We start from the raw sequence: 12308 nt of genomic DNA, 5'->3' as shown, positions 1-12308 counted from the left end.
GACTCCACTGTAGATAATAACAAATAGTAGAGAAGTACTTAGAGAGCTTATATGCAATAGATTGGATGTGGCTTCTTGTTTAATTAAGTTTACTTGCTCTTTCATAATAAGAAAAAAAATGTGAAACTAAGTATCATTTTTGTTTAGGTTTTTGTTTCACGCCCTAATGGTCAAAAGTATTCTACTGTACTGTCTCCAAGGAGCCCAGAGATTAAGTAAGCGAACTCTTTTATCTGACAAAATTGTCTTACTTTTGGAATGCAGTTTTGTGATTAAAATTTTAATTAAGACATTTCTAGATTCATTAATTCAGATTCAAATGGTTCTTATTTAGATTGACTCTGTTTCTGCGATATCAGAGAAAGTGAAAATCCTGGCATTGAATCTTGGGACTGGAATCTGAATGGCCAGAACTGCACCTACCATGCTCTGTATCCAAGGTCCTGGACAGTGTATGATGGTAATCATTATAAAAGGAATCAAAATATTAAAACTGATATGTCATCCAAAACCTTGTGTATCAATAGTAACTTTTTATCATTGTCAATGTAGGTGAACCAGATACAGAACTCAAAATAACATGCCGTCAAATTTCACCAGTGATACCCCACAATTATCAACAAAGTAGCTTTCCTGTTGCAGTATTTACATTTACGGTGCGGAAAGTAGTTATATTGAGTTTATTTTTTTTTCCATACACTAGTATAGTTTTCCTTAAGATGCTTAATTTTTTTCCAGCTAATGAATTTGGGGAAGACTCCTGCTGAAGTAACACTGCTTTTCACTTGGGCCGTAAGTCCTATGCAAATACTTATTTTGCTGCTTCTTGACATTTTCTCCCTAATAGAATCTCTAACTGCATTTCCTTTAAATTCTATCAATCTATTTGATGTTGTATGAATGCTAATCGCTTTCCTTTGACTCCATAAATCTGTATTCTCACATTTCAATGCAATATTTATAAGAATGGGGTCTGACTTATTGGATTCCATTGTTCATACAGAATTCAGTGGGTGGAAACTCTGAAATTTCTGGAAATCATTGCAATTCCAAAATGAAGTAAGTTTGTAGACAAAGGGATTTCTTGACCATCTATTTCTTTCTTATACCATCAATTTTATTCATGTATGTATATCTAAGAAATATATTTCATATTTTATTGCATTATGCTAGAGTACAAGATGGTGTGCATGGGGTACTTCTGCATCACAGGTATCTTCAGAGTCTTAACTCCAAACTTAGCCACTACTCCATTAAGTGTTTCAATTCCTCAAAAATTACTTCGATATTCAAGGGGCATTAGATTGGCTCTAAATATATGAATATTCTTGTGTATGTTTTCTTTTCTGAAGCAAATGAATTTATAAATGCAGAACTGCAAATGGACAGTCCCCAGTAACATTTGCAATAGCAGCTCAAGAGACAACTGATGTTCATGTTTCAGAGTGTCCTTATTTTTTGATATCCGGGAATTCCAAGGGGTTTACAGCAAGGGACATGTGGGATGAAATTAAAAAGGTTAGATGGTTTATAAATTCTATTTGCAATTCTTTTGCTTTGGTATTCCCTGAATTTCTTTTCCTACCAAAGATTTCTCTTGCAGATTAACCCAATCATTTATAAAGATGTTCTCTTGCAACTTGACCATTTTCATATTTCTTGTATGGTGCATTTGAGCCATGGAAAGATACTCATGAATATCCTATCATGGTGCTCTATTACATCAGCACTTTGCGAGACATATATGACTCCTTATGAGATTATGAAATTTTAAAAGCAATTCCTACAACTTGACTATGCGCCAAAATGCGAGGTCCACAATCTCGGTACCTGGTATCGTATCGCTTCAGTACGATACGATACGGTATGCCTCTGCCTCAAAATAGCTCTCTAGCCATTTTTCTCAATTTTTATCTTAATATATCTTGATATAGGTCAGTACGCTTCGGTACGGGCCAGTACACATCTTGGTACATCTCAGTATGCCTCGGTACTGGTCGGTACATCTTGGTATGGGATGGTACATCTCGATGCGGAGTGGTACGGGATTTGTATTAACTCGAAGTTAAGTTTTGTACTTGTTTTCTCTTGGTACGGTATGGTAGACCATGCCAAAATGTTATTTGTTTCTTTCTTGGGGGTCAAGTATCAATTATATTATAGCTTAGAGAAAGCACAACATACAAGTTAATATTGGACTAGTACATTGTAAAATAAGGAGATATAGTGGGTATTTCTTTACGAGGGTGTTTGGTATGGGCCTAACAAATAGAAAACCATTTTCGAGCTTGAGTACACATGTGAAAGAAAAAAAAGGCAAAAACACACTTGCATGCACGCGCGTGCACATACACGGAGCATATGGGTAGCTTTTCTATCATTCTTTTATTTCACCTTTACATTGAATTCAAGTTGAGGTTATCTGATTTTTGTTTTAGTCTACATTGACTCCATTTTGCTTATATAAATTCAGAGATTCCTATCATACTATAGTCATGTTGGATTTATTTTATCATTCATTTATGTTTAAATCTGTCCTTTCTAGGACTCTTTGGCTTACTAAATACTAGGATTTCATTGATGACATAACATGCCTCAAAACACAAAAACACCAAACACAAGGATCAAGGTTTACCATCCCGATATTGGACTTCGTACCGGTACCATCCTATTACAATGTTGGTATGCGGTATGGTACGGGATGGTGAGGCGTATCGCGTGTCAGTATAGTACAACATTGCATATTGGTTCGATACCGGTAAGGTACAGATCTTGCAAGAATCTCAAAGGGCACGGATCTTGCAAGAATAAAGTGCAATCTCTAGAACACATGAAAAATAAAAATCATGTTAGGCCAAATTTAACAAAGTATTGAGAGTGACTTGAGACAAATATGATCACAAGAAAGTTTTTGAATCTTGAGAAGATTATGATTCTTCTTCGTAGTGACACCATTTTTCTATAATGTGCTCACAATTGTTAAGATTGATGTAAGAGAAAAACATATTGCCAATCTTAAAGAAGAGGTACTCCCTGCTCATTGATGTAGGAAAGATGAAAATGTTGGGACCTTTTTTTTAAAGTAATATCGAGGATGGAAATCTAGACCTCCTTCAAGGGCAAGCCCATAGGGGAGAGGAGCCGACCAATTGAGTTAATAGTTCATGGTGAATGTTGAGACTTGGAAAGATGGATGGTACAACTAAAGAGGATTGTGAAGTGTATTGTAGGAGGCACAGAAGCTTCCCTAAGGAGAAGGTGAAGTAAGATCAACTAAGATGGTATGACAAACAGAATTTTGTAGGAGTTTGTAAGGAAGTTGATATGTACCTAAGGTAACATGAAAAGAAGTTTTGTGAGGATTTGGAAAGTTTTTCAGTAACACCAGAATTGGATCTCAACAAAACGATTATTAAGGATACATAAAGCCATATGCCATATCCAAATTAATTAGGATAAAGCTTGATGGTCATGGTTATTTTAAGTACTCTTACCATCTGAAGTAGGCTAAAATAGCTAATGAATGGAAGCAATAAAATCTTGATAGAGGCAGAAATTATCAAGATTTTATGAGTTACATCCAGGTAATGCATGGGAACAAGGTTTGCTGAGCTAGTACTGAGGAAAGTACCAGCTGGCGGCTGGTTTCATATGGTACTGATACATATCATATTGAGCTGAGTTATACCAGAAATGGGGGAAGGAGATGGAGAGGGGGGAGAGGGAGAAGGGGAAGGAGAGGGAGGGAAATAGAGAGGGAGGAGGGGCAGAGAGGCACAATCTCATCATCACGGAGTCAAAACCCTAGTTAGTATTATTATTGTGGAGTTGTTGTCATTGCAAAGTTGGTGGTAGCACCGAACAATTGAGAGAGGGGGGCAAGGGGAGACGAAGCTTTTAAGAGTAGAATCAAGAGAGAGGGAGAGAGGGGGGAAGAGAGCCGCATACCTCAAAGCCATTATTGTCTCTGTGTTGTTTGCAGCAGTGGAGCATTGAGAGATAGGGGCGAGGGGAAAGGAAGCTCCTGAGAATAAAATTGAGAGAGGGAAGGGACCAGGAGGGCAGAGAGGGTTTTATGAAAGAAGGGAGAATTGGATCGACCCACCAAACTATCTCGGTAACCATTATGTCCAGTTTGGTACACCTCAAAGGTTTTGCTTTGAACCGTCCGGTTCGCACCAATTTCACTTCAAGCACGGCATGTTGCCCCAAACCATCACTATCTGCTTTGGGATTGTTTGGAGGTCCTTTCATGAGACATTAAAGAGATACATGATAAAATTAACCACTTTTGGAAGGCAAGAGTATTAGATCTCATATAGTCATATATTAGGAGTCAAAGACTCTTGAATTTACTATCATGAATCTAAGTGAAGTGGCATGATAGTCCAATTAGGAACAGGAATCCAATTTCAGTTCTGTAATCTCATAGTCTGGTGACAGTAGAGGACAAACAAGTACAGTTGCAATGTAATCCTGCATCCAGAATACTTTCATAGTATTTGAAATCAAGATGCATACCCTTGTTTCCTCTGCCTATTTTTCATTGTCCAATTCATTTGCTGCAGATGTGACCTAGAAATTCCAAAATTTCGTTAGCTGTTTATCAGTAGTTTTTCTTTTATATCCTAATTTGTCATTAGGCCTCTCGTGAGTATGTTTTTAAATATTTAAAAAGAACCTTATTATCAGTAGCATACTTCCTTTTTTGTGATTGTGGTATTATCTTATGTAAACTGTACCCTTACAATTATTGTTACTGTCTACAATTGTATTATCTGAAATTGTTTCTCTTTCCTTATCAACTCTATTATATGTTCATGATGTGCATAGTGTTATATGTCAACGTTCAACCAATAGGGAAGTTGCATTAAATAGAATCAAACTTTGACGTCAAGGCTCGACACTTGCTGTTAAGTTTCCCACTTTGTGTTCACAACTTTGCCATTTTTTTATATTGCGCTAGCATGGATCCTTCTGCCACCTTGATTACATGGACACACCAATGCTGTCGGAGCCAGGATCGTCTATTGGAGCTGCTGTTGCAGCTTCGGTGACAGTACCATCTCAAGCAATTCGGACAGTTACATTTTCTTTGGCATGGGCTTGCCCAGAAGTAAAGTTTTCTAGTGGAAAGATTTATCACAGGTGAGTGGGTCAATTCTGGTATAACAGAATATTGAGGAGATATGCAATTTCAATGATTTTGCTGATGAAAATATAAAAACAGGCGCTACACAAAATTTTATGGCACTGATGAAGACAAGGCAGCTGCAAATCTTGTTCATGATGCTCTTATCGGTAAGCTTTCTTCAGAGAACTCATATGATCATTGGGATTTTTTCCTTATAGAACTATGATAACTAGCTCTTGTACATCTACTTCTGACTATTTTGGCAAGCATTTATCCTTGGAAAGTATATAAATTGTTGATTGGCGGAAAAGAGCCGCAAGCAGTTTCTGTTAACTAATCAATTGAACCCAAAAGCTTAAGCTGATAGGCAAAGGGTCAACAAATATTAGGTTCAACACCCCTGCTCATGTGCAGCCCTGGTTGTGGAAGGACCATGTTGACTGAAATGAGTGAAAAATAACAAAAATAGTGGCTGAAATGAGTCAACGAATAACTGGGATAGTTAAATAAATAATTAATATAGAGGGTATTCAACTTGCAACCTCCAACAAACCTAAGTTTAACTAGCCTATTGACCCCTAAAGCTATAGCTGATTGGGGAAAGGTCAACAATGTATGTAAGGCTTAACAGTTTGATGGATGTTGATATCATTAAGATTGTGTTTTGGTGATCCCCATGTGCGTGGAAAGAGTTTGGAATATGTAAAGATGATTACGTAATGCTAGCAAATTTTTTGAGCATTAAGATGAAACCAGATGTGGATAATTGCAATCATTTTGAACAAGGTTCACCATCTCGGTACCGGACCCCGTACTGGTGCCACACTAGCACAATGTCGGTATGTAATTTTTTTGGCATACCGAGTGTCGATATGCCATCCGTACCGGGTACCGGTACCAAACCGGTATGGTACGGTACGCCCCGTACCGTCTGGTTCAGGCTAGTATGGCATACCTTGATTTTGAAGAAGATTTATGGCTGGTCACCTTTTGATACTTCAAAAGGCCTATCAAGAATCAAGAAAGATTTTGCGAACATGATTTTTTTAGCTTTAAACTATCTGGAGATATTGTATATTACTACAGAATACTCACCATATGTCCAGCTTAACATAGGTGCAAGATTCTCCTTTTTGGGGCCAATCTCTTTAAGCATCAGTTTGTATCATATGATACTCTGTCCATGTCAACTTTGTACTGTTTGGTGTTCAACAATATTTAGCCATGTTGCTTGAAGCATAAAGTTTTTAAGCATAAAGTTTTTAAGCAAACATGACATCATCCAATGCTTATTAATTTGGCAGGTAACTGATGCTTTTCTTCGACAGATTCATTTTAATTTTTAAGGACTAAATGCATGCTTTATATGACGAGAACTAACCTCAAATTCATATTAAGTTGTTTTTGTATAAAATGATTCATTATAGTAACATGGTTTATTTAATCATGAACTAGGTTCCCTCTGGACAAAATCAATGAAATCAAAACAATTAATATAAATCTTGTATGATTTGATAGAAAAAATAACATTATAATTTTATTACTATATCCATTGTATAATACATACTGAAAAAAGAAAAGATATTGAGAAATGGATAGGTTGAATGCTAAATCAAAGTCCACATCATCATCAGGTCAGAGATCAGAAGACAACTAGCCCATAGCCCCATACAATTGTCTAACTTATGTTTGTGCCGTAGTTTTCACTGATTCACCTTTCTTTATTTCAGTTGTGATGAACGTGAGATCAGTTTGTCTACTTATTCGTAGTCCAAGTTCTAGTTTTAATGAAAAATTAATAGCTAGTTATTGATTATGTTGCTTAAGAAGTATCTTAAAATGTCATAAATCGAAGTGTTTTAGAAATCTTATTTTGAATTTTAGTCCATTACTCCACACAAAGCACGCATTTATCTATCTTTTATTTTATATGAACTTGTAGAAGTGTATTTTGAGGAGGCAAGGTAAAATAAATAGGTAGAGTGCCCACATGGTCATGACTCATGAATATATAATAGTAAGTCAGCTTCCCAGAAGAGATCTATTTCAAGATCTGGCAGACTCCCAAAAAAATGAAGTGTACATTCCAACGTTTGTCAGCAGAGTTTACAGTATAAAAGAAGGCTTAGAGAACAAGTTGGTCATGCATTATTTTTTAGAATATGTTTGTGTTAACAATAAATACCTTCAAGGCAATATTGACTTTTGTCTAATACCAAGGAGTCGATCCCTAAAGCCATTCAGTTTTAAAGCATTTCAGTAGTGTTAGTTGTTAACTCTATAAAGAGCCACTTCAGGCTCTATTTGGTTTCCAAGAAAATGAAAGAAATGAAAAGCAAATTGAAAGACAAAAAAAAGAAAAGAAAATTGAGAAATTTCTCTTGTTTGGTTAATATTAGGAAAATCGCAAAATTTTAGAGAAAGTTGTTGGATGTAAATTAGTTATTCTGATTGACTAACCTTTCATTATGTTCTCTCCAAATCACTTCCTATCGGAAAAATTTTGGGCCTCTTGGTGAAAATATTTGACCTTAGGATCTGTTTGGTTGCCAAGAAAATAAAAGAAAAGAAAGAGAAATTTGTGGAAGAAAAATGTTGAAAGAAAAGAAATGAAATTTGAGTATTTTATCATGTTTTCTTGAAGTATGAGAATTGGAGAGGAACTTGTTGAGAATGTGGTCAAGACATTATTAAGTTAGCTTGAGTCATTTCCTGCTTGTCATTTACTTTCAAAATCTCTATCTTTTGGAGAAGAGAAATTTTAGACTTGTTGAAGAAAATTTTCACTCTATAATTTCTCTGACTTTCTCTTCCTGAATTTACATTTTATTATCAAACAATGGAAATGAATATTTCTTCACAACAGACTTTCTTTTCTTTCACTTTCTCTGCAACCAAAAAGAGCCTTGATTTTCTTGTCTCTCCTTGATTCCGATAGAAAAGAAGATTCCCTCCAACGAACTTCATTTTCTCCACTTTCTCATGAATGAAAATGGAGCATTAAGAGACCATAATTTTGCTTGAGCAGATAGAGAACAACAAATATGTATGGATTCACATATTGACTGTAGAAGCTGCTCTAACGGAGCCCTCTGAGTTGTGATCTGCACAATATTTTTTTTTTCCGAGATTGTTACAATGAATGTTCCACCAAAATATAATATCATTATACTTAGTTTAATTAAAAATCTTATCTTGGTTATTAATATGAACATTTTTTATCTTGGAATTTCATAAATCTTTTCTCTTCTTGTTTTAACCTAGAACATCACCATTGGGAGTCTCAAATTGAAGATTGGCAAAGACCCATTCTGCAAGACAATAGGCTTCCAGAATGGTATATTCGAAATTTCTCCCCCATTAACCAACTTCTTATCTTGCAGCGGAAGCAATCTGAACTTTTTATGGTTCTATTCAGGTATCCAATCACTTTATTTAATGAGCTCTATTATCTGAATGCTGGAGGATCAATTTGGACAGGTAATATGGGATTTTTAATTGATTATTTCTGTTGCCCTAATAGATACAGTTTAGTTTGTTATGTAAGCATAATCAAATTTTCTGTTATTCAGATGGATTGCCTCCATCACAGAGTTTGGCAGCAATGGAGAAAAGGAAATTTGCCCTAGATATGTCCAGTTCAGAATATAAAGAAATGAATGGTTTCATCCCAATAAACAATACAGCTTCTGATATCCTTAACAGCTTGTCATCGATAACTAAGAAGTTAGATTCTCGTATTGCATCAAGTGCTGCTCTCGGTACGTCATTGCTTCAAGAAGGAGAGGAAAATATTGGTCAGTTTCTCTACCTTGAAGGGGTAGAGTATCACATGTGGAACACCTACGATGTCCATTTCTACTCATCATTTGCTATGACCATGCTATTCCCCAAACTTGAACTTAGCATCCAAAGAGACTTTGCAGCAGCGGTAATGATGCATGATCCTTCGGAGAAGAAATTATTTGGTGGCACGTTGGTCCCAAGAAAGGTTCTTGGTGCCGTTCCTCATGATCTTGGAACAAGGGACCCATGGTTTGAAGTAAATGCTTACAACATGCACAACACAGATAGGTGGAAAGACTTGAATTCTAAGTTTGTTTTGCAAGTTTATAGAGACACAGTTGCAACAGGTGACAAATCCTTTGGTCGAGCTGTTTGGCCTTCTGTCTATATGGCAATGGCTTACATGGATCAGTTCGACAAGGATAAAGATGGAATGATTGAAAATGAAGGTTTCCCTGATCAGACCTATGACGTATGGTCAGTTACTGGTGTGAGTGCTTATACTGGGGGCCTCTGGGTGGCTGCTCTACAGGCTGCTTCAGCCATGGCAGGTATTGTTGGTGACCAAGCTTCTGAAGATTATTTTTGGAATAGATATCAGAAAGCAAAAGTTGTATATGAAAAATTATGGAATGGTTCTTACTTTGAATATGATAATAGTGGTGGATCAATAAGCTCATCTATTCAGGCTGACCAATTGGCTGGACAATGGTATATTCTGAATCTCTGATAGACTTGCTATACCTTTTCGCTACTCATCTGAACTTGCTGTCACTTTGAGATTTGAGATATTTGAAATGAAATGCTATATTTTCTTTGTTTATTCTTACTGCTAATCTATACATTGATGGCTGTAAATTTCTAAACTTCTTATAGAAGTTTGTTTACATGCTTTCTTTTTTTTTTTCGCTTGAAGAATGTAATATGCATAGCCTGCATTCTATATTGTTTATTCTCCTTGCCATAACATTATATTTTGCTTTATTTCCTAGTTCTTCCATAGTACATGGGTAGAATATTTTGCAGTTAGCTGTATTATCCTAATTCTTGCCTTGCTATATTTAGCTGTAACTTGATATGATGTCACATTCATTTCTACATTGCACTGTATATTCAGGAATTTCAATACATCAGCATAGCCAACCTTTTCTTCTACATTATAAATTAAGATGTTTCACTTATAGCTATTGTAATTACTTTGGAGTTTGCTGTAGTGAAAATTCATTCATACACTCCCTTTTAGGTATGCTAGAGCATGTGGTCTTCTCCCAATTGTTGATGAGGACAAAGCACGAAGTGCATTTGAAAAGATTTTTAGCTTCAATGTCTTAAAGATGAAGGATGGGAAGCGAGGAGCAATTAACGGGATGAGACCAGATGGTACTGTTGACTTTTCATCACTGCAGTCAAAGGAGGTATGGTCTGGAGTGACATATGCTGTTGCAGCTGCAATGATCCAAGAAGGCATGACAGAAACAGCTTTCAAAACTGCACAAGGAATATACGAAACAGTCTGGTCTGAAGAAGGACTTGGGTAAGCTTTGACTTCTCTTCCACTTCTTTATAGGACATTGGGATTAAACTAGTTGTACTTTGACAATAAGTTCTTGTTTGTTAGACAACAACTCCATCATAGCAGACTGGGTTTGAAATTTGAATCTAGGCTGATTGCTGATTGTTCTTTTTTCATTTCTCTGCATTATGAATTCATATGTACAGCTAAAATGATCGGATTAATAGAATGGGTCAACCTAGCACTTGTGGGACATAGCAGTCCAATTTGATATTAGAATCCTGCTTAGAGTATATTATTTATGTGGTATCAGGACAATGGGGAAGTCTTGTACTTCTATATTTGGATTGTGTTGATTGAGGTTTCTAGCAGAATGGGAAAAACTGGCAGAATTTTTTTCACTGAGGTCTCGACCTGACATGGACTTATTGGTATGACTGAAGTTATCTGTTCCTCATGTTTCTTTTCCCTGCCATCTCTCAAGCTACCTTGGATTTAGATTTTTGCTTCAATAAGCAGCCGTTGAAAATCATATCTGCACTACTTAATACATGTTTTCCAAATTAAGGTTACATAATGCATGTTCTTCTTGTGCTCTTAGTGGAAAATCTCTCTCTCTCTGTCTCTCTCTTGTGCATGCGTTAGAGAGACCATCACATTTTATGATATCGAGCTTGTTATATATTAAACTACCTCCAAAAAAAGAATGTCGTGTTCTTGCTTCTACTTTGTGTTTATGTTTTCTTAATTTTTAATTCCAATCACAGGTACTCCTTTCAGACTCCTGAAGCATGGAATACAAAAGACGAGTACAGGTCTCTGCAATATATGCGCCCTTTGGCCATATGGGCAATGCAATGGGCATTATCCCCACCAAAGCTCTGCAAGGACGAATCAAGGACGGATAGAAACAGAGATTCGACCACTATGAGCAATGTGGAATTCTCTAAAGTTGCTAAATTTCTCAAGTTGCCAGAAAAGAAAAATACTAAAAGGACACTTCAAGTCATCTTTGACATTGCTCGTCAGAAGCTATGGACATAATAATGAATCATCTAAAACTTCTTGCTTGGACAGGCAGATGAATTTATTATTTGAGACATTTGAAATTTGATCGTAATGTACTAATAGATTATACATGCAAAAACAGTAGTGATTATAAACAAATAAATGACTATTGTCAGTTTATAATAGAGTTATTGTTACTGTCACGTCTCCGCCTGCGCAGGGCACGTAAGGCACCTAGTGCCCATATGAGAGGGGAACACGAGGCTCCTCTGCCAGATATTATCCGGTTCCGGGGCCCGCACACGCACACACACGCCGCTCAGATCTCTCTCCGGTTTTGTTTTCTATCCAAAACGCGTCTGCAGGATTTGGAGACACCCGTCTCATATATCTAGGCTCTGGAACGAGTCTAGCCGATGTGGAATCTTTCATTCACCCATCCTCGGACTAGAGTCATTCTTAGCTCTGATACCAAAATATCACGCCCTGCCTGCACGGGGCATGTGAGGCACCTAGTGCCCACGTGGGCGCCACATGAGGGAGAAACTTGGGGCTCCCCTGCCAGATATTGTTCAGTTCCGGTGCCTGCACGAGCGCACACGCGCCGCTCAGACCCTCTTCGGTTTTGTTTTTTATCCAAAATGTGTCTGTAGAATTTAGAAACATCCGCCTCATATGCCTAGGCTCTGGAATGAGTCTAGTCGATGTGGGATCTTTCAGTTACTAGATTGAGTCAAGTTGAAGGGAAAGTTGCAAGGTGAAAGTCAAAAAAGTGAGTCTTATGGAAGAAATTGTTTGTATAGTGTTTAATGTTGCTTTGCAACTTATTATGATTTGTTTTGTCTTGCACTACTATTTTGCTTGCTT

General features: G+C 36.8%; 1 protein-coding gene across 5 annotated transcripts in view; it reads left to right on the top strand.

The window, feature by feature from the left end:
• The window catches only part of LOC103719491 (uncharacterized), a 35658-nt gene extending 24032 nt beyond the window's left edge, over positions 1–11626 (top strand). For all 5 annotated transcript variants that reach the window (XM_008808756.5, XM_089928640.1, XM_008808757.6 and 2 more), the window contains 14 exons: positions 148–215; positions 360–460; positions 553–656; positions 739–792; positions 1004–1059; positions 1174–1212; positions 1374–1518; positions 4967–5148; positions 5231–5301; positions 8399–8471; positions 8553–8614; positions 8707–9631; positions 10164–10454; positions 11201–11626. In XM_008808756.5, the coding sequence (XP_008806978.1) occupies positions 148–215; positions 360–460; positions 553–656; positions 739–792; positions 1004–1059; positions 1174–1212; positions 1374–1518; positions 4967–5148; positions 5231–5301; positions 8399–8471; positions 8553–8614; positions 8707–9631; positions 10164–10454; positions 11201–11477 (2448 nt within the window). In that variant the 3' untranslated portion in view covers positions 11478–11626. The remainder of the gene's footprint in view (positions 1–147; positions 216–359; positions 461–552; positions 657–738; positions 793–1003; positions 1060–1173; positions 1213–1373; positions 1519–4966; positions 5149–5230; positions 5302–8398; positions 8472–8552; positions 8615–8706; positions 9632–10163; positions 10455–11200) is intronic.
• The last annotated feature ends 682 nt before the right edge of the window (positions 11627–12308 follow it).

The sequence above is a fragment of the Phoenix dactylifera genome, chromosome 2 (assembly GCF_051530095.1).
Source record: "Phoenix dactylifera cultivar Ajwa chromosome 2, Ajwa_hap1_PhDact_Kaust_v1.1, whole genome shotgun sequence".
NCBI lineage: Eukaryota > Viridiplantae > Streptophyta > Magnoliopsida > Arecales > Arecaceae > Phoenix > Phoenix dactylifera.
Note: the sequence above shows the minus strand (reverse complement) of the source record. Positions and strands in the feature narration are given on the sequence as shown.